Below are 24,989 nucleotides of genomic sequence, written 5' to 3' on the forward strand. Positions count from 1 at the left end.
AGGAAACATTAAAGGTACTTTAAAATGCTATTGCAGTGTGCACACACTTCTCAGAGGTCCCATAAACTTTACAACATAGTTATCAGGGACTGTCTGAAAGTGCCAAGACAGTTCCTGTAATAAACAGCATCCTCTGAAGAAACTGTTTCCATGGTCTTGGAGGAATATGGGGAAGGAAAGAAAGCCAGACATAGAGAATAGAGTACATTGGTCTCTTCTGTTGTTGTGGAATGGATTTTATTGAATAGTGCAGTTGGAAGAAGTCAACCTCTTCAAAGAAGTATCTGCTAAGCTTTAAGGCTTAACCCATATGAGGCATGGAATACATCGTACAGAGGTCACTGCTTCTTTTTTGAGAAAGGAAGGAGATGACCCCAAATACAGAGTATACCACTTGGCCACTCTTCCGTACACTTCCTCAAGAGAAGGAAACAAATGGATAGAAGGGTTTTGGCCCGGCTTAAGAAGCTGTAATGAAGAGGTTGCCTCCAGTTGACAGCATTAAGAGTGCAAATAAATGGATACTGCATCTGGCAACGATGGGAAGCTGTAACCACCTGAAAGCAAAGGGAAAGGGGAAGATGTGCTGTTGGGGACTAGTGAGGAAGAAAGTGGTGGCAAGACACTGCCCAGTGGAATGGTTCCCATGGAATCCAGCCTTTCTGCTACAGGACCTGCTTTCACTTCCTAAGCAGGAGATGGGGTAGAAGAAGGCAAGAAGGAATAGCCCCCTTCCTGGGCAGAAGGCAGCATCACTGGGTACCCGTATGGTCTCTTGATCTCTTCTGGGAAGACAAATACATATTCTTTCAGCCCCACCTTGATGAGACTGTCTCATTTCGAAGCCACTGTCCTTTGAGGTTAATATTTATTTGCACAAATGGGCAGGTTCACCACACCCTGAGAATAATACCTAAAATACTGCTTCATTAAAATGCCTTTGCTTAGGGGAATATGCAAGGAAAGGATTAGAAAATTTGCTGAAACCTTGCACCACCAGTACCAGGACTGCGCTTTTTTCCATTTGTTGTGGGAAGCCTTTCTGAAGTAAAAAGGAGGTGCAACCATGGATATTTGAAAGGATGCCATGTGCAGTTAGTGGTGGCCATAAACACGTGGTCTTCACCAACTACTTGGGCTCTGGTCTGGCTGGGCTTTTCAGTGGCAGCTAACCATCCATGAATGTCCTTTCCCAGTTTCACTGGTGTGGGGAGGGTTGTCATCAGGGCCAAAGTGAGTAAAATATTAAGAGTGCTAGCACAACAGTTAAGAAGAAATAAAATTGAGAAACTACATGGCCAGAGGCCTCTCACAAAATTGTTCAAGTGAAAGGGGGACTTTTTCTGTGGAGTCAAGGAAGCATTGTTATGAGAAGTCTCAAGATTTAAGATTATGGTCTCTCTTGTTAAAGGAATTCTTGAGACATTGCACATGGAAACTAAAAATCACATTTGTTGTAAGTATGGGAGTATAAATTGAGTGCACTGATTTCAGACTTATTGATACAGATAATCTTTAAAAGTACAAATATTTTTCTATATTATGGATGGTCATTCATGATGGAAAAATCCAAAAGTAATAGAAAGTATCGTGTATAGTAAGATAAAAATAACTGATTCTATTGTTTGGAAGTTACCACTATGGCTTTTGCTTCTACTTATGTATGTGCCCTTAAAATGAAATTATGACATCATAGTTCTCCATTATATAACCAGATTGTTTCCGGAGTCACAACATTTATTTTCACTATAGTTGTGTCAAAGAGTTTGTAGGTCTTCTAGTTAAGAGGAAGCACTCAGTTTTCAGTACAAAGATTAGGATTAAACAGAATACATATTTACAAAGTTGTGTACTATCTTGCCTTAATTTAAATTTGTTTCATGACCTTTAAATATTTGTACAAAGAGTTTCAATTCTATATGCCAGTTATAAGTATAATAGTTTGCTATCTTTGTTTTGGACTATTTGTGTATTTTACTCATTTTTCTATGTGTCAGTGCCTTGGATTACTAGAGTTCAAACTCAGGGCCTCACACTTGCTAAGAAGACACTCTGCCACCTAGACCTTTTTGCTTTAGTTTTCTTTTTGCAAATAGGGCACCATGATTTTTGACTAGAGCCAGTCTCAGATTGTGATCCTCATACCTATGCCTCAATGTAGCTGGTATTAGAGGCATACACTAAAATGCTCAGCTGATTTATTGGGATGGAACCTTGCTGACTTTTCCAGTCTGACCTCTAACTATGGCTTCTCTCAATGATCTGTGCCCTCTCCTCACAGGATACAGAAATGATGAAAAAGGTAGAGAATTGCAATGTCATCTCCGGCTGTTATATTTAGCTTTCATTCCTAACTTTAGTTGTTTCCTAGGTTCTTTCTTAATTGTGCCTGCATGTCATCATAACACAGACATTTTTCATTTTTATATTTCTTCTCTCAGTAGGGCAGATGCAAAGAGCTCATTGATGTGGTCTGATAAGGCTTTCCCAGCCTCACACACACAAGCCCTAAGTACACGGTGGCTCATTCTGTAATGGCAGCCAAGAGCTGTGTGTGAAGGCTTTTTATGAGTAGTCCCAGCTGTTGTAAAAGAGGTACAACCAGGTCTGGCCACAGATAACAGTGCTCAGGGTTGAGACCCCCAGGCCAGAGCCCTGGGACCTGCCATGTGTTGTGTGATCCACTGTATTCCTTGGAGAGATCATAGTGATGACTCACTCCTGGCTCTGAGAAGTTCTTGCATAACTTGCTGTCACCTCAGTACAATTTCCTGGGATGCTTTATCCTGACACGTGCCTCCGAGGGCCTGTGCTCCGTCTAGCCCTCTTCCTATCCACTCACCCTGGGTCCTTGCATTGTTGCATTTTGCTAGGTGTGCTTGCTCTCAGCATACAGAGGCCTATGCTGCAAACATGGTGAACGCTACCCTCCCGTCCTCCATCGCAGAAACCCAGCGGCACCCAGGCCTCCTTGAGAATTGTTTGTACAAACTATTCTGAAGATTACAGATTGCCTCCTGGCACTTGGTTTGCTCTCCTCCTCCTTTCCCAGAATCCCCTTCCTTATCTCTGGAATATAGACATCCCATGCCAAAAAGCTCCAGGAAACAACTTTTGTTAGGTTTTATGTTTTTCACATTTTATTTTTACCAAAGCTAGATTTCTCCTTGCTTTGGGCTTTTAACTGTCCTTCTTTTACCTGAATGGCAAGTCTGAAGTTATGCTTGGAGTTTAGTTTATACTGAGTAAAAGAATGTGGTTTATGAGATAAGGTAGTTCATCAATTTTCAGCTCTCACCCTCGCCTCTTGAATACAGCTGTTCTTGATTACTTCATCTGGTGAGCCCTGCCCTGCTCCATCACATGCTTGCATTTCCTTGTTCTTTTCTGAGATTAGTTCTAGGTTCTTGCTGAGTCTGTAAACTCAGTTTCTGATTAAACAAACAGCTTTGAGAAGTCCCATTGAAATCCTAACAGATGAGATGCCTTATTTTTTCCTGAAATGTCTCCTGCATTTCCTCACCGTTATTTCGTGGATTGGGTTGGAAATGTTGGTGTTTGAGTAGCAGAAAGCCTCGTTTGTTCACCAGCTACCATTTGATTTTCCTAGCCAGGACTTAGCCTGCAGTTGTCATTTAATGATGAGGGCCCCTCTGCCAATCATAGCCAAGCAACGGCATAGAAGATGTCTCTGGGAACTTAACTACTGTGCTTTCTGTCTTTCATTTGCTCAGTGTCACAGTTGTGTCAAGAATACGTTACCTCTGTTGAGCATTAAGTTTCTGCCAAGTGGAATTTTGACAAGAAGTTGTCACAGGCCTCATGGTGTTCAGACAAGTTGTAGATACCAGTGGGAACATGATTCTCATAACAACTAGGAATTTGAATTTAAAATACATCCTTATTTTGCACTGCTCATGGTCTCCTCCCCTTAGTTAAATAGTAAGAGGTTTCTTTCTTTCTATTTGGGGCAAGGTAAACAGGGCAACTTTGTGCTTTATCTCAAAGCACTGTATTTGGTCAAGAGAATGTTCACAGCAGGTAGAGGTGCTCTTCTTTATCCCAGCCCTAGCATCCCACAAGCTGCTGCTTACCAGTGCATTGATGACTTATTGTCCTCTTTCTTTAAAATCACTTGCAGTCAGCTGTAGGTAAAATATGTATCTTCTCCCCATTTCCCATTCCCCCACCCTGGTCCTGGTGCTTGAGCTTGGGCACTGTCTCTGGGCTCCTTTGGCTGAAGGTACTTTACCCCTTGAAGCCACAGCACCACTTCCGGTTTTCTGGGTAAAAGTCTCATAGACCTTCTTTTTTTTTTTTGGCCTGGACTTGCTTTGAACCACAATCCTTAGATCTCAGCCTCCTGAGTAGCTAGGATTACAGGCATGAGCCCCTAGTGTCTGACTTTACTTCTTTTTTAAATGTGATGTTGGTAGGCCACTCAACGTCAAGTTTTTCTTTAATAAATGAATATGTATTTCTCAAGCAGCCAGGGAAAACCAACAGGTTTCAGAGTAAAACATAGGTAGGGGCCAGTTGCCCATGCATTGAACTCACTCATGTTGAGCATCCCAAACATTTTGCCAGGTGAGGAAGATGGCATCCAGTTCTGAGCTGTGAATGCTGGGGTAGGAGGTGGGCGGTGATGTTTGTGTCTAAATGGACGTTACTCAGCAACTCTCCTTTGGGAAAACACTGAGTGCATCCTCTTCTGTACAGAATCACAGTCCCTGAGTGTGCAGAGAGCACACTTGCCACCTTCCATAGCCAGATGTCAACTGGTTTGTGAGTCTGTTCATTCAGGCCCACTAGTGTTTATACCCACACCTTAAAGCACTCGAACATTTTAGAGTTGAGAAACTTGATGGTACTGCTTACCCCCATTCATAAATCTAGATTTAAATGGAAGTATAAAATGATCTGACTTAAGTACCTCCCTTTGTGTTGGAAACTTAGAAACATGATTCCAGAGAGTCAGATCTTGTTAGTGGCTTACTTGGGGGCTAACGGTAGAGTTTACATTCTTCGTCCACAACACAGACATCTGTCTTCCGTTGTAGAGTCCACCTCATCAGGAATGAACCTATTCTGCCATGTCTGTTGTGGTCCTGGTTCTGTGAGATTCCAGGACAGCCAGGCACCTTAAGATGTCAGAGACTCTTGACTAGCTGACAGAAGGCCTCTGCCCTTAGCCACATTCTTGCTTATAGAGATTGAGGATCCCTAATCTGGAAATCCAAAATGTTTCCAAGTCCAAAGCTGTGAGTGCTGCCCTATGTGGAAAATCCCATGGTTGGCCTCTTAAGTGGCCCAAGTCCAAGTACCAGTGTTCTAATAAGAGCATCACAACCACCCGTGGCTATCTGTGTAAGATGTATTTGAACATAAATGAACTTTAGGTTTCACCTTGGCACCCTTTCCTAAGGAGTTTTATTATGTCTATGCAAATATTTTAAAAATCTGTAGCAGAAAAAAAAACCAACCAAAAAGAACCCTGGCTTCAAACATTTCAGCTAAGGGATGGATCTACTTGGTTACCATTATCACTTGTGAACTGTTTGACTACAGGGCCCAGCAAATGTCCTGGTGGCCCAGACAGTTTTATGGAGCTAAAGCGCTCAGAAAGACATTAAACTTAAAACATAAAAGGAATATTTGAGCCAGGGCCAAACAAATTGTTTCCACCATTCATTTCTTTGTGGATTTAATGTTGGTTTGGTAGTACTGCTTACATGCATAAAAAATACATCAGTGTCATACTGACTAAAAGACATATTCAGAGATACTTTTTTCCATAAATGAAAATGCATCTCTAATAGGATGACTCTTTATTTTGGGGTGTTGAACGGAAGGAGGGGATTTTGTGTTATTTCATCTAAAAGAACATGCCAAGAATGAAAGAATGTGAATTTGGAAAGCTGAATGTTCTGCTCCATAATACTCAGTTGTGGAGCCAGTAAAGTAGTTACACATAGGTTATTCGTTAAAGATTGAAGGTCTAAATCAACATGTGTCACAAGACACGTGTTTGAGTAGCAGAAAGCCTCATTTGTTCACCAGCTACCATTTGATTTTCCTAAGCTGTTTTCTCTTTTCTACTCCATTGTTGATGGCTTCCATCTTAGAATGGAGGGCACCCCCCACTTTTCCTTTTATTTGGTTGATGTGAATATTTTCTGTAGGTTTGGCTGTGGAATTGAGATGAGGAGGAAGGGCCTTAGGCTTGAAGAGTGAAGGGAATTTATATAATATCCATTAATGTCTCTAAGGATGGAAGACCAGAGAGAACCATGAGACATTTTTTTTATAGTGCAACTTCACGAGTTTATGAAAGCATGTCAACTCCTTTAAATTTTTTTTGTTATTGAAAGTATGATTTTCAAGCAGGTGTTCTTATGAAAACCCTTGTTGCCTTATCAAACTCTTATGAATTTCCAGATGGAAGTCATAAAAACCTTTTTGTGAAATATTTAGCTTTTCTGAAAAAGGCCCCTTTTTCTCTTCTCATTTGTAGTCTACACATGTGAAAGGTCTACTGTTTGTGCACATTTATGTAGCTTCATGAACCTGGTAATAGCCAAGATGCAATGTAGTCTTCTTTCTTTCCTAGGTTGACACCAGAGAGTGATATGACCAGCTGGGTGGGACAAGAATTTTAAAACCTGAACATCCGCCTGGATATTTTTGGACAGTTCTCTAGGACTTTATAGGCACCACGATGAGTGTTGGAAGGCAGAATTACTTTGGGAGGTTCAGAGCAGATGGTCATTTGAATGTGGCAGCTTATCCTCTTCTATAGATCCCCAAGGCCCCCCTCCTCACGGAGCCACACCCTCGATGTGGGCGTGGTCACAGAGTCTGTGCTGAATGTCCAAACTCACATGGCTGTTATAAAACCCAGGCATGATCCCTGTGTCCAAATTGGTTATAAAGTAATGAAGATTATTTTTCACAGTCAACATCTGCAAGCTTTCATGATTCCTGTGGAATTGGTTTTGGAGAAGGGAAGATGTACTCTTTGTTTCCCATCCATGACTCTCCACCATCTAAGACTTCCTGCCAGACCTTTTTTGTATTGCTTAGCGTGGTTAGTACATTGGCCTTTTTTTTTTTTTCGGTAGTGGGACTTGACGTCTGGACCCTGGGTGCTATCCCTGAGCTCTTTAGCTCAAGGCCACCTCCTACCGCTTGAGCCACAAGGCCACTTCCAGTTTTCCGGTGGTTAATTGGAGATAAGAGTCTCATGGACGTTAGTACCTGGCTGGCTTTGAACTGCGATCCTCAGATCTCAGCCTCCTGAGTAGCTAGGATTACAGGTGTGAGCCACTGCGCCTGGCATACTTTGGATTGTTTTAACTGTGAAATATTATCAGTAGGGGCCTGAATGGAACATAAGTTCCTTGAGGCTTTAGACATGCTTGAACTGTAAGCTGAGTACAATCAAGTTCATCTTGGAATAAAAACCTTCACCCTATATATGACTTCCAAGTGAGGGTAAAAGAAGGAAGGAGAAATATGGTGCCGTTAATTGTTTTAACAGTCTAAATCAGAGCTGTATCATACGTGCTATTCTTTGCCTTTGATTATCTTGATGATTTGAAGAACCTTTCCCAAACCAGTGCAGATTCAGTTGCTGGAGATGGAGACCATGTCATAATGGTGACTGCATGTGTCTGCCTTGATGTCTCTGTGTTCACCGATAATTTATATAGTGGCCACTAGATGGTGCTCTTTCACTTTTGAAATAACGCATGTTCTGTTGAGGCTTTGGCTTTCTGGTTTTATTGTTTTGTTCAAGCAGAGATGCTAGATAATTGATTTCTTCCTTATTAGAACAGAGGTGTGCTCTCTCTCTCTCTCTTTCTCTCTCTCTCTTTCTTTTTCTCCCCCCTCTCTTTCTCTTGCTCACTTGCTCTATGCCTATGTCTCTCTCATATATATGTGTGTGTGTGTGTGAATTTTAAGTGGTTGTCCAACCTGTAAAGGTACAATAGGCTATATTGTAACCTATTGAATACACATTTTATTTGTATGCAAGAAAAATCATTTTATATCCAGTAGAAACTTTTGTTATATGTATTCAGTATATACAGATTATATTTAAAAGTTCATATGGATTAATACCTTGGTTTTTTCTCTTTATTTAAAAATCAAGCAGCAGATATCTGGAGGATTGTGATTTGATGCCAACCCAGACAAAGACATTATGAAACACTATTTCAACAGATAAGCCGGAAGTAGTGATTATTGCTATAATCCTAGCTATTTAAGTTATAGGTAGGAAGATAATGATGTAAGCCAGGCCAGAGCAGGAACTTGACACTCTATGGAAAATAACTAAAGCTAAAAAGGACTAAGGCTATGGTTCAAGTGGTAGGGTACTTTCCTAGCAAACTCGAGGCCCTGAGTTCAAACTATTGTGCCACCAAATAAATAACTAATTCTGAGACAATAAAATGCTGGATTATTGCAGGCTGTCTAGGAACCTGTGACATAGCAAGTGCTGCAGTGAATCTGGTCTTCAAGTGTGTTTTTGAAGAACAAGGAGTTCTCATCACTTCAAGTGAAGTGAGCGTGTTCAAAGTAAATTATCAGCCAGAGAAAACTCAAACCAAAGGTAAAGCTAGTTGAGACAGTGATTTTGAATATAGATAGCTCTTTATGTAAATACCGCAGGAGGGGTGATAAAGATCATCCTAAGAATTCCAAAAGTGCAGTAGTGTCAGCTGGCAAATCACAGAGCTAAAGGAAGCAGAGAGCTGTATGTACTGGACATACAGCGCCTGATACTTAACGTCGTGAAAGTTTTGGACAATTTTAAGGCCTTTGATCTTTACTATGTTCCTGTGACAGGGCAAGTGTCAGAGGAGGGATTTAAAAGCAGGATAAAGGGAAATTCTTGGAGGCAGGAGCAGTTGGGAAGGGATACAGAGAAGGGGAGAGATGTAGTTGATTGTACTGACTCAAATTAAGCCCAGCTGCTGGGATGTCTCCCCACAAAGGGCAGAGCATTCTTGAACTCAGAAGCTGTGATTTCACCATCCCAGCACCATGAGTAGGCAGCTTGGAAGAAACCTGATCTCCTTCCTTTTCATCCTCTTCCTCCACTTCTTGCCCATTTATAACTTAAGACAGTGACATAGTCAGAGTGGTACAGGTGTTTTCCTGGATTTTGAGATGGCAGTAGGGAAATCACAGTGCCAGGAGAAATTTGTGTAGCTTGGAGAAAAGCAAACCCTAGGCCCATGGTGGTGGTGGGGGGTGGTTCTGGTTCCTTTTCTTAGAGAATGGATGCTTTCAAAGACTTAGAGGACTCAGACAGAACTATGTGTTAGTCCTGCAGGTTATTCAGTTAACATCCGTTGAGTCTCTCACTTTTTTGTATGTGTGGGGTTTGAACTCAAGACCTGGGTACTGTTTCTGAGGCCTTTTTTTTTTTTGCTCAAAGCTAGCATTGTACTCTTTGAGCAACCGCTCCATGTCTGACTTTTTGGTGATTAACTGGAGATGAAAGTCTTACAGATTTCCCTGCCCGGTTGCCTTTGAACCTTGACCTTCAGACCTCAGGTTCCCAAGTAGCTAGGATTACAGTGCTCAGCTGATTCTACACAGGATATAAGAACTTGGCTGAGAAGTCAGTGTATCAGTATATATTAAAAGTGTGGGATGCCCAGTGATGTGACCAACCAGAATAAGTTCTCTTCATCATTCAGCTTATCATTAATACCAGTAGGTTGAATACTTTTTATAAGGTAACTGAACCCTCAAGCTGCTAGAGGATTTAGGATTCTGCTAACAAAAACTGGAGGGGTTATATCTCTCCCTTGGTACCTTGCTTTGCTGTCTACTTTCCTCAAAGGTTCTAGCTGCCAAAAGCAGCTGTGGGTTAGTCACCTTCCTCCTTTACTTCTCCATTCTTCCACCACCGCCACAGAGGGAGTCATGATCCCTTTGTCTTGCTTTCCTTTTCCTTTTTCTTTGTAACACATATATTTTAATATATGAAATAATTTGATCTATTGTCTCCCTGAACAAGACTGCATCTATTTGGCCAGAGGTCTTTTTTTTCTATGATAGTCTCCTTAGCCACCTAGGGTTATGCTTGATACTTATATTAGTTAGAAAGTATCTGTTGAATGAAGAGCTGCTCTTCTATGTAAGATTCAATAATAAACAAGGGAAATGGCATATAGTAGTCTGGATTATGAATTCTGTAGCAATATTAAATATTCCTGAGGGAAATTTGAAGTTTTTTCTCCCCATTAATCCTTGCCTATAATGATATCTTCTAGGTAAGCACAGTTTACAAGTATAGCTCAGAAGTGCAAGACATCGCATTATAATAATCAATTACCTGAGAAGTTTTCTGGGGGCATGTTACTAAACTGCCTTCTGATTGATTTCCCCTGTTAAAAATAAATCCTCAAGAAGTTGTGATATAGATCCAATAGGTTAATGTGCTTAAATACTTAAAATAGAGCCTGGAATGTAGCAAAGACTTAGTTAAGAAGTCACACATTTTGAAATTTTATATATAATTGCTTTGCAAATTAAAATTAAATGGCTTAGCTCCTCTTCAAATGGAAAAAAGAGCCAGATAAATGCATAATTTGAGTATTTGTTATATATGCTTTACTATATATATGTTTTACTACAATAATAACAGACCTACAATGAAGCATTGAACTCATCGAATTTATTGTCTTTAATCATAACAGTTATATATAAACACACAGACACTTAACACAGTTTTGAGGTATTGGGATTGGGATTTGAAGAGCCCTGTGCTCACCTTGACTGTCACTCTACCACTTGAGCTCTTTTTTCCCTCCCTGGGTAATTGGACTGCTTAAAAGACTTCCCTGCCTCCGCTGGTTTCTAACTGTGATGTGCAATCCTGTAGGTCTCAGCTTCCTGTGTAGCCAGGACTTTAGGCCTAAGCTACCAGCTCCTGAGGGGATATCACTTGTTAAAGAGACATAGGGGTATTATGAGAGTTTCACCTGAGATATAATTTCTGATTTCTTATAGATCCCCATATTAAGGTTTCTGGAAAGAAAGAAGATGTTAAAGAAGCCAAGGAGATGATCATGTCTGTCCTAGACACAAAAGTAAGTGAATAGTAAGGACACTCAGATATCAGAATCTTGTCTCTGCAAAGGTTACTTTATGAGGTTGTAATAACTGCTGATAGAGAAATGAAAAACTGGAAGAAGTCATGTTGTGTCTTAAAATATACACACGTGATTCCACGGTGCTTGTAAGGCTCTGCTTAATATTTTAATAGATTTTATCATGCAGGGTAATTATATGCACACCGATATGTGGATATATGTATGTATATCTATAAAGGATAGTACACACACACACACACATACATACACATACTATGTTCAGCAATAGATATTATCCTGATTAAATAGGCTGAGTAATAAAGATTATATAGGCAGAGAATCACATTGCTCTTCTCTTTGATTCCTGTGTGTGATGACACAAAGTTCCTGCCTGCTCTTGCATAGTTGTGTTCTCCGACTCTTAACTCTAAGCACAGATAACAAAGACAGTTAAATATCTGAAAATTTGTTCTTGTTTGTGAGAATTTAATTTCTTTAATCACATCTAAAACATTTATTAAATGCCAGGTTCTTTGCTAAGCACTTGACATTTTTAAAATCTGTATAACTAATCAGAAAGATGAATGGTTGAGCTGGTAATTGAGGGTGTGGTTCAAATCTGGGCTGTCTAGTTCTAACCAGATTGAGTGATTGATTGACTGCTTGATTGGTCTTGCTACTTCCTGTTTCATTGGAATGATCACTGATCATTCTTTTCTGTCTTTCTTTTGTCCCTTTTGTTTTGTTGTTTTTTTTAAGAGTTATTCACCTTATAATTATAAAATATTTTAGAATTTTTCTCCTGAGAGGGGGACATTCTTCTAAATTCTAAAGGTTAAAATGGAAGACTTAAATTTAAAAATCAAAATATTTAATAAGGTTAGGTTGAAAATTTTAAACTTCAGAAAGGTTAAGACTACTAATGAATGTGTATACATTCATGTGTATACCTGTTTTGAATTTTACTCGATAAGCACTGTAGTTTTCCAGTGATCATGCAGAAAATAGGAAAAGTTTTTTTATAGTTATACACTGAATTCTCACAAAGTTAGTTTATAGATTTCAATTTGACCATGGTGATTTTGTTTGAGTCTTTGAGTTTTTACATTTTGTCTTCATTTAATAAAGACATTGCACTGGCAGAGTCTGTGATTAAGGATTCTTCCTCATTCTTCTTTTTTCCCAGCACAAAAGAATGTATTTGCTAAATTTCCATGTAGAGCTTTCTGTATATATCAGACTTAGAAATAATTCCTTCCTGTAAACTTCCTTATTCGGTTTTAGATTTTATTTTTCTTCTAGTTTTCCATCATTATAGTTTCAGAGATCTCTAACATGCCTATCCCTGGTCTTATAATTGTGTTTATAACTGTTTGTAGTTATTTAGATTAAATGTTCCATGAATAATGTCTTTAAGGAAATAAAATGAGTTATTTATTTGTTAGCATAGCTGACTTCATTTAAAGGCTTCTTTCCAAGAAGTTATTATAGTAAAAAATATATTCACCTATTTTGTTCTGAAAAATTTGCCTTGAAATGAAAATATTTCTTAATAACCAAGGAGAATGAGGTAGAAATTGGGCATGTAACACTGACATTTTCATGTTAAGAAATATGTAAGATTTCCCATTCAGTCTCTTTTTGTTAATAGTGAGGAACATTCAGGGTGGAGTATTCAGGGTGCTGTTCTTTCCTTTTTTCATGCATCAAGAAATAACATTATTTCCACATAGAGCAACCGGGTCACATTGAAGATGGATGTGTCACATACAGAGCACTCACACGTCATCGGCAAAGGGGGTAACAACATTAAAAAAGTGATGGAAGAAACCGGATGCCACATCCACTTCCCAGATTCCAACAGGAACAACCAAGCAGAAAAAAGTAACCAGGTGCTTCATTTTTCCATGAGCTCTTTTGAGGACCGACTTACATAGTGTAAATTTTCAGTATGTATATCTTTGAAAGAGAGCAAGACAGTAATCATAAATAGTAACCCCTGTAAAGATGGAAGGTGCTGTGTGTGTTTTTTTTGAGGATGAGTTGCATTTAGGGCCTTATCCTATTTATCCACACGTGGTTGGTAGAAACGAAGAGTGTATGTGCTGATCTCAAAATAAAGCCCTGAAACAAAGGCTGAGAGAATGCCAGGAGAGGACCAAATGCTGTGTGACGCGTCTTAGATGCCACGTCGTCTGCTTCCTCATACTAATTGATTGATGTCTCTCTAGTTTATGAGACTTTTTCTGGTTGATCTCTTGGAACTTATATGTCCACATGCAAATATTTCCACTACTTGAAGAACAGGTAGCATTATTTATAGTATTTGGAAGTGTCCAAATCATGACACTAGAAACCATTGACCATAATGACAAATGTGATAGTCTTTTCTCTACAGGTCTTATTAGTGAAGTTGAGATGTGAAATAGGTACTAGCTAGGAAACCACAATAAAAAGGAAGAGCCTCACACCTAAAGGGTTCTATGGCATGGCTCATCAGTCCTAAGAGCTGCAGTCTGGAACTTCCTGCATCCCACCCCAGTTAGAGACGAATGTTGTAGGCGATGAATTATGAGAAGACTCACAGTGTCTCAGCAGAAAGATGGAGGACAGTAAAGAGTATATTTAATGTTTTGAGAATATAGTACAGCATATTATTGGATATTGGTACATAACTGGCCTGCAAAGAGTTTAAAGAAAGAGAAGAAAATGCCAAGAATAAGTATGTCAAAGATAGGGGAATACTGTGACACATTATTGCATAATATACTGGAGAAAGCTGGGCAGAGTTAGGGGTTCCACAGCCTTTTGACTGGGAAAGATGGCCTCTGGGGACTAAGAAGCTTTGCACAAATCTCAGGACTAATATGGCTCTGTTGGTATCAGACACCTGAGGAGCTCATTAAAATGCAAAATCTGGTTAATCAGATTTTGGGCTTAATCAGATCTGGTTTAATCAGATTTGAGGTCCTTCATCTTTAAGGGGCTCCTAAATAATGAAGGTGTCCTTTTCCCTTGACTCTCCTTTTAATAACAATGGTGCTGGAGGTGACTAGAAAAGCTGACGTGAATTTGATTAAAATAAATCTAATTATATTTTCTTTCTTCCACAGGTGTCTATAGCAGGACAACCAGCAGGTGTTGAATCTGCCCGAGTTAGAATTCGGGTAACTATATTATTTGAATATTGCAAACCGGTGTCAGCAAAGTCATATTATAAGGCATTAAAATATCATAGTTAATCAGTTTGTGGCCAGAGTGATTTTTGTGCCCATGTTTAAACATTTACTGTAGGTCTGTTAGTTGGCATTTTAAAAATGAGGTTCGGGGGGGGGGGTGTTTTTTGGGTTTTTTTTTGCCAGTCCTGGGCTTAGGCTCAGGGCCTGAGCACTGTCCTTCAGCTTTCTCAAGGATAGAGCTCTACCACCTGAGCCACAGCTCCACTCTCAGTATTTTGGTGGCTAATTGGAGATAAGAGTTGCACAGAGTTTGGCCTAGTGGTTAAAGTGCTTACCTAGCATGCATGAAGATCCGGGTTCGATTCCTCGGTTCCACATATAGAAAAAAGCTGGAAGTGGTGCCGAGGCTCAAGTGGTAGAGCTCTAGCCTTGATAAAGTCCAAGGACAGTGCTCAGGCCCTGGGCTCAAGCCCAGGACTGGCAAAAAAAAAGAGAGTTGCACAGCTTTGAGTCATGATCCTCAGATCTCATCCACCTGAGTAGCTAGTATTATATAGGCATCGGTCACCCCTATCACTGGCACTTAGATTTTAGAACATAATTAAAATTAGGCTGAGAGTTTGTATGTCATAGATACATATTAATCTAGGTAATAAAACATTATGTCTATAGAGTAATAGATTTTTATGTCTTTGTAATTGTGTTTATATTTCTAATACCATGTCCATAGCATTGGGTATGCAAATATTGAGTCCTCGCACTTGTACTGTTTGGATCTAATATCCACATATTAAGGATTTTTATTAGGTCTTAGATGAGCTTACTAAGATACGAGTTAACTGATGATTGGATGTACTATAGAACAGTTTTAAAATCTATCTTCAGGAAAGAACACATGAGCTGTGCATATTTGTACATTATAATGCTTGAACTAATGCCTTGGGTTCTCATAATTTTGTTTTAGGAGCTGCTTCCATTGGTGCTGATGTTTGAATTGCCGATTGCTGGAATTCTTCAACCGGTTCCTGACCCTAATTCCCCGTCCATTCAGCACATATCACAAACCTACAACATTTCAGTATCATTTAAACAGCGTTCCCGAACGTATGGTGCTACAGTCATAGTGCGAGGGTCTCAGAATAACACCAGTGCTGTGAAGGTAAATGATGCTGATAATCCCCCCAGGTTAATATGTGTAAAATCACCAGAGATTTATTCTTTTGTTCCATATATTTTTACTGTAATTAATAGAAGGGTTACATTATATTCACCAGATAGAAGGTGCATTACTTCACATACATTGATACCCTTTCTCATGCCTTGGTCCCTATTTCCCTCCCCGCACTCATCTTGATTTCTCCCCTTCCCAATCCAGTTTCAAATCACCAATTAAGCATATATAAAATATATCAGATAACAAGTGAAATATTGTAACAATATGAGATAACCAAGGGACAGCAAAAGAGATGAGTGACCACATAGTACATTAAGGACAACAGTCATTCATTATATGGCTTTTGTTTCTAGATCCTGGAGGTCCTTACATTTAGTGTCATACTATTTGGCCTTATGTCTCTAGATTTTGTTCTATTGTAAATCTCTGCTAGGAGAGCCCAAGGTTTCTACTGATTATGACAAATGAGGGAAACCATTGAGCCTATGTTACTTTGAGTCTGGCTTACTTCACTTAATGTGATTTTTACCAAGTCTTTCCATTTCCTTACAAATGGGGCGATGTCATTCTTTCTGACAGCAGCATAGAATTCCATTGTGTATAAATACCACGTCTTGATCCTCTCATCAACTGAGGGACATCTGTGTTGGTTTCATATATTTGCTATCGTAAATAATGTTGCAATGAACATCATTGTGCTAGTGGATTTAGTATGTCCTTGTTTCTGGACAATTGGGTAAATGCCAAGTACTGGAATTGCTGGGTCATAGGGGAGCTCTATGTTTAGTTTTTTGAGGAACTGCCATACTGCTTTCCACAGTGGTTGAATGAGTTTGCACTCCCACCAACAGTGTAGTAGTGATCCCTCCTGGCTACATCCCCTCCAGCATCTGTTGTTATTAGATTTCTTGATCCTGGCCATTCTAACTGGAGTGTGGTGGAATCTTAGAGTTGTTTTGATTTGCATTTCTTTTATGACCAGAGATGTTGAGCATTTCTTCATGTGTCTATAGGCCATTCTTATTTCAGAGATTTATTCTTTTTTTTTCTCCAGTCCTGGGCTTGAGCTCAGGGCCTGAGCACTGTCCTTGGACTTTCTCAAGGCTAGAGCTCTACCACTTGAGCCTCAGTACCATTTCTGGCTTTTTTCTATGCATGTGGTGCCGAGGAATCGAACCCGGGTCTTCATGCATGCTAGACAAGCACTTTAACCACTAGGCCAAACTCCCGGCCCCCAGAGATTTATTCTTAAGGATATTAATGTGTCTTTCATAATCTTCCTTTGTTTTGACAATTGAGTGTAATAGAATATACTGCATTGTCCTCTAACTCTTTCCCCATACATGGGCACTCATATTTTATACTATTACATTCCTCCCACTCATTTCTGCTAGGAAGGAACTGCCATGCTGTTGGAACATCTTGCTGGAAGCTTAGCATCAGCTATTCCTGTGAGCACACAACTAGACATTGCCGCTCAGCATCATCTCTTTATGATGGGCCGAAATGGGAGCAACATCAAACATATCATGCAGAGAACAGGTGCTCAGATCCACTTTCCTGACCCCAGTAACCCGCAGAAGAAATCCACCGTCTACCTCCAGGGCACCATTGAGTCTGTCTGTCTTGCAAGGCAATATCTCATGGTAAGATTACTGAAATTAGTGCTGTACTTTTAAATTTAACTTGAAAGGATATTACACTGTACTAATGTAATATTTAAGAAAGCACTTTGGAAGGCTGGCTAAATGGAAAAGTTTCTTAATACATGGAAATAAATAGAGTGAGGTTCATAGTTCACTGAATTTTACTGCATAGGTGACTAATTTTTTTGCAGTTAGACTAAAGAAAAGGTTATAATGAAATTAATGACTGTCTTTTGCGGCCCTGTAGTTTTTTTATGTCTGAACTCTGGCACTAGTGTGCAGTTGGCACTTAACTTAAAAGGGCTTTTATTTAAACAGAAAACCAAAACATACTGTTTAAATTCCATTCTCAGATGGATATGATCAAAATACCTTAGACATACATCAGAAAATGTCACAGTGATGCAAATTAATTGTATAATTAATATGTACTAGTAACAAAATAAATTCCATCTTCACAGATATAACTTTTGGTAGCCTGAAACATTTGTACATATAATAAGTTTGTAATTCAACTTACAATAATACTTTAGCCATGAATTTATGTGTTACTTATTGACAAAAACAACGTTATGATTCAACATTGCTTCTAATTTCTAATTTGATAATTTTTCCTTCCTGAATTAATATAAATCCCCAATTTGTAGCTTGATATATAATAACAGGATAGACCCAATGCTGGGCTTGCAAATATAAAAGCTTCCACTATAGTTGAGTGTGGTTATGCTTTCCTGTAACTCCAGCAGATGGAATTTAAGGCCAGCCTAACCTATGTGTTGAGGACCTGTAGATCCCTGGCCCCCCCAGAAATAAAACACGACTCCCACTATATTCTCTTGATCTTGACAGTAAGGTCAGTAAAAGTATCAGATGAGACCTTTGTGATTAACTTCAGAATTTATTTTTGGGAAAATCTTTAGAAAATTCTGTTCTCTTAACAATGATCATAGTCATTAAGCTAGCTAGATATTTAGATAGATACGATTTTTAAAAATTGGGTTTTTCTCTTTTTGGTCAAATTTACTTTATCAAATTGTTATTTAATGTGCTACCATACAGGTAACACATTCATATCCAATAATTACTGTAATTACTTGGTATATTTTTCTTTTCATGTGGAATTCAATGAACTTTCTCAAGTATTCTATACAATTATATATTTACAATCATACTTTGACTACAATGGCTAAAAATATAGCCTTGCTGTGATACATACTGTTATTGCACAGAAAGGTGGGATAAGTCAAAAGATTTTTGCCTATAATTTAATCACTGCTATGTATAGTACTTTTCCTTCAAAATCACTTTTGTCCTCAAGTGAAGTGGTGCATAATATTCTATCTTAATCATAGTATGTTGAGCATTAATTTTGGATATGTTTGTATAATTATCCAGCAACCAGTAGGCTACATTGAGTATATTATACATCAGAGAAAGCACACTTGATGTTTTCTATGCTCAGTAGGTTAGAGAGCAAGTAGAAAGCATCAGAGTTTATTTAAAAAAAAAAACAGTGCTCACTAACAAAATCAAGTTGAGACATTAGAATTTTCTAAGGTGAAGCATGGGTGAAAGAAAATTCAAGGTCAAAACCCCAAACTTGAGATACACAATTTTACTATACCCAAATAATTTCCTTTCTCTAAACATTATTCCCATACCAGCCTTCTGAGTTAAATAAAGGTGTATAATTTAGCTTTAATATTTTGATTTGCTCTTAAAAATCTGTACAATACTGCATTGTAAGCATGTGCAAATATCAAGGACTGGGATGCTGAAATCTTACTCATTCTACTGTGACTCTTTTTAGGGCTGTCTTCCTCTTGTTTTGATGTTTGATATGAAGGAAGAAATCGAAGTAGATCCACAGTTTATTGCTCAGTTGATGGAACAGCTCGATGTCTTCATCAGTATTAAACCAAAGCCAAAACAGCCAAGCAAGGTTGGTTCAGAGTCTGGACCCAAAGAATCATGTATTGGATCATAGTCTAAGCAATTTTATTTTGTATGCAACTCTTCATTTGCATTTACTTGCAACAAATATTCTATTATACATTCTACTATAGATTTAATTATATCTATATACATTTGTGAGATTATGCACTGCTTGTTGTGGCTTTCTTTATGGATTTATTAATTTGGGTATGTTCAGTAATCATTACTTTTTTACAATTATATATAAAAGAAAAACATTTTTGTTTTAATTTGAAGTTTTACTTAGTTATCAGAAAGTTCATAAGCTGCTTACGTGTTGTGTTGTATGTGTGTGTATGTGTATGTATGTGTGTGTGTTCATATCTAGCACAATTCAAGAAATGGTTATATTTAGAATGCGCCAACCATTGTTCTAGTTCTAGCAACTTAATGAACAGTTGCCCACTCTTTTTCATGCAAATTTTCAAACTTCTTGGAGCCTCTTCTTTAAGATTTTGCAAAATTCCAGTAATGACATTTATAGTAGATATTTAATGGGATATATATGACTTTAAGTACTAGTGAGAATGTAAGGAAAGAGGAATATTGCCATATTAATGTTGTAAACATTGACATGGCCATTTTGAAGAGTAGTTGAGATCATCTGATTACAGAGATTGACTTCCTGCTTGTAGATGTTACACTTCTTGCTACCTATATAAACTGTCAAGTTTATTATATACATGGAAGCTTTAATGTTATATGTGTTACACATAATTTGTTTGAATATTGTGATACTATCCAGCTGAAAAAAGAACTATCATACGTCAGGCAAGGAAAACATATTTAAGGAAATGATAGCCAGTAATTTTAACATAGTAGTGACTTTATAAAGTTTGATATCAGGACATTAGTATATCAAGAAACTTCATGCTTTACTAATCTGGGTTAACAAGAGTCGTTAGATACCAGGACTAAAGAGACCAATAGATAATCATATGAAGATGGATAAGCATAAGAGGAGTTCCATGGATTCTGAAGGAAAGGAGCAGATGTTTGGGAAACAGAGGTTATAGATGAAGACTTTAAAACCTTGTAGTATCTGGGATCACTTCACTGTGCCTGACTAGTCCTTTACCTGCTTTCTTAGCCACACTCTTTCTTTCCTACCCATTGAAGCCTTCCCTCTTTTGGTTTCTAATTTTCTTCTTGAGTCCATTGAGGGGGAATAGGTTATTTTCATTTCTTTTTCTGTGTCAGGAACTTCATCATGAGTTCAGCCATCAGTGAGGACTAGTAGAATCTTAAGGTCTATTAGTTACCTAATAAACCATAAATGTCAAGTGTAAGTGACTGCTATTACAGCGTCTGTATTTGGTGACAGGTTTGATTTGGTTTGAAAGGGTGAGTGGGAGTAAAGGGGCAGAGAACAGGAATGTAAGGCTGAAAGCTTAACCCTCCACAGCTGTGTGAGACCTTTACTAAATACCTTAGCTTCCTGAGTGGGAATGAGGATTTCCACGCCATCAGGGTTTGGAGAGCATTGGAACCTTCCCAAGGCGTCCATCACTGTGCTGAGAAAACACAGGGCGGATGCAGTAGATGATGCCTAACATTGTATAATTTAATAGCAGTACACTTAAGGAAATAATTGGTTAGAATTGCAGTGGATTTCAAAGCAGTATTAATGTTCCCCCCCTGAGTGGAATCTTGTTAGCCATTTTCATTTTCTGCCCACTTCCCTCACCCCTCATTCATTGTAGACTGCTCTCATGTCACCTTTATTTTTTTCTTCCATTATGTGTTTTCATAGTCTGTGATTGTGAAAAGTGTTGAGCGAAATGCCTTAAATATGTATGAAGCAAGGAAATGTCTCCTCGGACTTGAAAGCAGTGGGGTTACCATAGCAACCAGTCCATCCCCAGCAACGTGCCCTGCCGGCCTGGCATGTCCCAGCCTGGATATCTTAGCTTCAGCAGGCCTCGGACTCACTGGACTAGGTATAAAATTTATTATTACAGCAATTCTCAGTCACAAGGGAAATGTGTATCTGGTTCCCTTTCTACTATTTGGATCTCCATTGAAATGCTATTTTTCCTTTTTCTTCTTTAGGTCTTAAGATCAGGTGAAAAGCAACAAAGCTTGAATCAATTTGAGGTTTTATGTTAGGCTCTGAGGATTTCGGTTACTCAGATTCTTCCTACATTGGCATAAATAATCAAGGTCTGACTGTTTTATTTTCAGTGGCAGTGTTTATTCTCCTAAATTAAGAATGCCATTGAGATTGAAGCGAGCAGGCTGACTATAATTTATGTGTTTGTTCTCTCTTACATTTGCAATATTGCCATGGGTCCCTAGAGATAAAGATTATCCCATTTGCTTTTCAAAAAGTAATTGCAAATCTGTATGAAGGATGGGGGAGAAAGGGAGGCAAAAGCAATCTGAGCCCCACACCCAGTGTTTAGGCATGCCAAGCCTGGACACAAAGAAAACCTAGCTTCCCTTTCCAAGGGAAACAGATGGACCTATATTTATATATAAAGCAAGGAACAAGCGATATCATCTGAGGATATTTGCCTGTCAAGGAAGCAGAGCCATCTAACAGTCATGCTGGTATCTATGGCCTCATTCATGCCACCGTCTTAGAGGCTGGTTACCCTATGAAGAAAAGTATTCTGCTTTTTCCTTTCTCAGCTGTTTTCTGTAAAAACCTAAGGCAGTTTTATAGCTAATCACTTTACCTTCTGTTTGAAACAGAGAAAGTATTCTCAGCAGTGTTATTTTTCCCCCTAATACCTGTTGGGAAATAATATGACTACATGTAATATATATATAAGAGGATATACATGTGTGTATGTGTGTAATTTAATAATGATTAAGACCAATTAGCCATGCTTGGACACCATTAAGCAATGAAAAATTTCCCCTTGCTTCCTGATCTAGTAAAGTTATCCATATGCATCTGAATAGTCACAGTAACATAGACATTTCTTTGAACTAGAAAAATGACTCTTAGGTGATGTAGCAGGCACTGAGTTGATCCTGCAAGTAAGAAAATAAATATGAGTAAAGATGAAAAGTTACCAAATTTTATACATATTTTAACACCAATATCTGTCTCGAAATACTTAATACCGCACACATATTCCTGGAAATATGTATACAAAGGCATGATTTATTTTAGAAGGTGTCATAAATGCCCAGAACATCAAATGATTAAAACAAAAAATGATTTTAAAAATCTTTATTATTACAAAGATGATGTACAGAGGGGTTGCAGTTATATAAGGCAGGTAATGAGTACATTTCTTTATGGACAATGTTAACCCTTCCCTAGCTCTCTCTCTGTTTTTCCTTCCCTTCCCCACACCCATAAGTTGTATAATTTGTTTACAACTTAGTGTCTAGTGAATATCACTGCTACATTTGTTCACCCTTTGTCCATCCATTTCTGTGCCCCCTCCTGTATCCTCCCAAAGACAGATAAGTGAACAAACCAGACAAAATGAAAACAAAAGAAAAAATTCATTCCCATTTCCTGGAGCTCATTTTGATAAATATTATTTTATATGATCAGAGGCACATAGGCATGGTGTCTTTGTGTATCTCCACTAACAGTATCCTTCTTTAGTCTCACTGTGTGTGAATGCCTAGAGTCCTGTGTATTTTACCACGTCTTAGTGTATTTTAGATCTAGCTTCTGCATATGAGAGAAAATGTACACTGTTTATCTGTCTGAGCTTGGCTTATTTCACTTAACAGGGTTTGTTCTAGGTCCATCCATTTCCCCGCAAATGACATCATATTATTCTTTCTAATGGCTGTGTAAAATTCCATTGTGTAATAGTACCATATTTCCAAAAATGTTTTTTGAAGTAAGTTTTTCTCATGGCGTTGGGGCCAAAAGAAATCATGTATGTGTTTTGACATGCATGTGACAACTTTAGAGCTGGACCCTAATAGATAGCAGGACCTCTGGTAGATCTAGTTTTGCCACGGGAAAATATTTCCTTGTCCCTGCCAATGGCAAGTGATGTGAAAAGAGCTTGTTTGGAAGCAGGTTATGAGCTGCTGTTCTGTTTTAGACCCCTCTGTCTTTCCTTCCTGGTAACATCTATTTGTGGGTGAGCTGATTCCTCTGTTGGAGATTTATAAAAATATTCCATGTGAATATTTGAAAAGAAAGAAAATCTGTCACCCATATTTTATATTTAGAAAATCACAGGTTATATTGATATGCATTCCAAATGGCAAACTTGGTACCATCTCCAGTTTAGAATCTAGAATATATTGGCCCTGACTTTTGCCTTCATTTATTACAGGTCTCTTGGGACCTTCCACCTTATCGCTGAATACTTCGACAACCCCGAACTCACTCTTAAATGCTCTGAACAGCTCAGTCAGCCCTTTGCAAAGTCCAAGTTCTGGTACCCCCAGCCCCACATTGTGGTCACCCCCACTTACTAATACTTCAAGTGCCACAGGTCAGTGTCCTTTTAATCTAAGCATGAATTAAGTGTTTTCAGTTTTCAAATGAAAATTTACTAATGCTTCAGGTTCCTTAGGGGGAGCATTGTGGTTCAGAGCATGCTCCATGCCAACAGACATTGCTTGATGCAAAGCACAGAGCAGCAGTGAGTTATTCTGATACGCATAGAACATGACCAATAGATTAGAAGAGAGCTTGATATGCAGGGCACAGCAGCAAGGTACATACTGGTGATGCACCTGGTAGTTTTATTTATTTTTCCCATGGAGGTTCTGTTTAATCCTGCACAGTTTAACCAGATTTCTCATCTGACCCAGGGGATTTAGATTAAATATTCTCTAAAGGGTTTCATTTCAGCATTCGATTGTGCTTTTGTAGTCATGTTAAGCCTGTTTATCTCTAGAGAGATACAAAAGTTGAATTCTAGATTGACCTCTACAGAAATACCACTTTTTAAATTGTTACTAAAAATAACAGCTGTTGCTTCTGAGTTTTTCTCTGTCTAACATGTGTGTTCATGACATGTTACCCCAGGTTTCTCTGCCATCCCACATCTCATGATTCCATCTACTGCCCAGGCCACCTTAACCAATATTTTGTTGTCTGGAGTACCCACCTATGGGCACACAGCTCCTTCTCCCCCTCCTGGCTTGACTCCTGTTGATGTCCATATCAGCAGCATGCAGACAGATGGCAAAAACATCTCTGCTTCTTTAAATGGACATGCACAGGTAATGCCTTCCTACCAAATGGTATGATTCTATGCGGCTTAGGAGAGATAAGCATTTGTAACATGCTTCAATCATTACCAGAAATGTCAACTAAATTGTAGTGTTATGACCAAGGGATGCATCTTGTGTTTTGTGATTTCAGTCTCCAAATATAAAATATGGTGCAATATCCACTTCGTCACTTGGAGATAAAGTGCTAAGTGCAAATCATGGTGATCCATCCATCCAGACAACTGGAACTGACCAGGCTTCTTCCAAGTCAAACTCTGCAGAAGGTCAGGAACTACTAGCTTTCCTCCTATGCATCTTGTTTGTAACTTGGATGAGGGGAATTGTGGAGAGTTTGTGCAGTGATTTTTCAGTTGGCTGTGCTGACCAGCCATGATACGATGCTAATATGTGGAAGGGCCTTGTCTTCAAGGAAATTCCAACATTCATTGTGAAAAGGTTCCCTACAATGCACTTTTCTATGCTAGGAGCCAGTGGCTTGGGCCACATACTCAGGAGAATGAGATCCAGAGGATCAAAGTTGGAAGGCTAGCCCAAGTTAAAATGTCTGTGAGACTTTGTCTCCAGAATAACCAGAAAAGAAGGGTGCTCAGTGGTGCAATTGGTTAGCGTGCAGTATTTATATAACAGAATATCCAGAAAAATACTGGACTGGAGATTTGGCTCAACTGATAGAGTGCCAGGCATGCAAGCATGAAGCATTCTCATGACATTGGATCTTATTCTATGAAAG

The 24,989-nt window shown here is 38.7% G+C and overlaps 1 protein-coding gene across 3 annotated transcripts in view; it reads left to right on the plus strand.

Moving 5' to 3' along the window:
- Nucleotides 1–24,989, plus strand: part of Bicc1 (BicC family RNA binding protein 1) — a 229,202-nt gene that overhangs the window by 179,195 nt on the left and 25,018 nt on the right. For all 3 annotated transcript variants that reach the window (XM_090346365.1, XM_090346366.1, XM_090346367.1), the window contains exons 4-13: nucleotides 11,032–11,111; nucleotides 12,848–13,006; nucleotides 14,228–14,281; nucleotides 15,258–15,452; nucleotides 16,862–17,113; nucleotides 18,924–19,055; nucleotides 20,841–21,027; nucleotides 23,350–23,511; nucleotides 24,051–24,247; nucleotides 24,390–24,522. In XM_090346365.1, coding sequence (XP_090202491.1) covers nucleotides 11,032–11,111; nucleotides 12,848–13,006; nucleotides 14,228–14,281; nucleotides 15,258–15,452; nucleotides 16,862–17,113; nucleotides 18,924–19,055; nucleotides 20,841–21,027; nucleotides 23,350–23,511; nucleotides 24,051–24,247; nucleotides 24,390–24,522 — 1,551 coding nt within the window. The remainder of the gene's footprint in view (nucleotides 1–11,031; nucleotides 11,112–12,847; nucleotides 13,007–14,227; nucleotides 14,282–15,257; nucleotides 15,453–16,861; nucleotides 17,114–18,923; nucleotides 19,056–20,840; nucleotides 21,028–23,349; nucleotides 23,512–24,050; nucleotides 24,248–24,389; nucleotides 24,523–24,989) is intronic.

The sequence above is a fragment of the Megascapheus bottae genome, chromosome 15, assembly GCF_031878675.1.
Source record: "Megascapheus bottae isolate mThoBot1 chromosome 15, mThoBot2.hap1, whole genome shotgun sequence".
Classification (NCBI taxonomy): domain Eukaryota; kingdom Metazoa; phylum Chordata; class Mammalia; order Rodentia; family Geomyidae; genus Megascapheus; species Megascapheus bottae.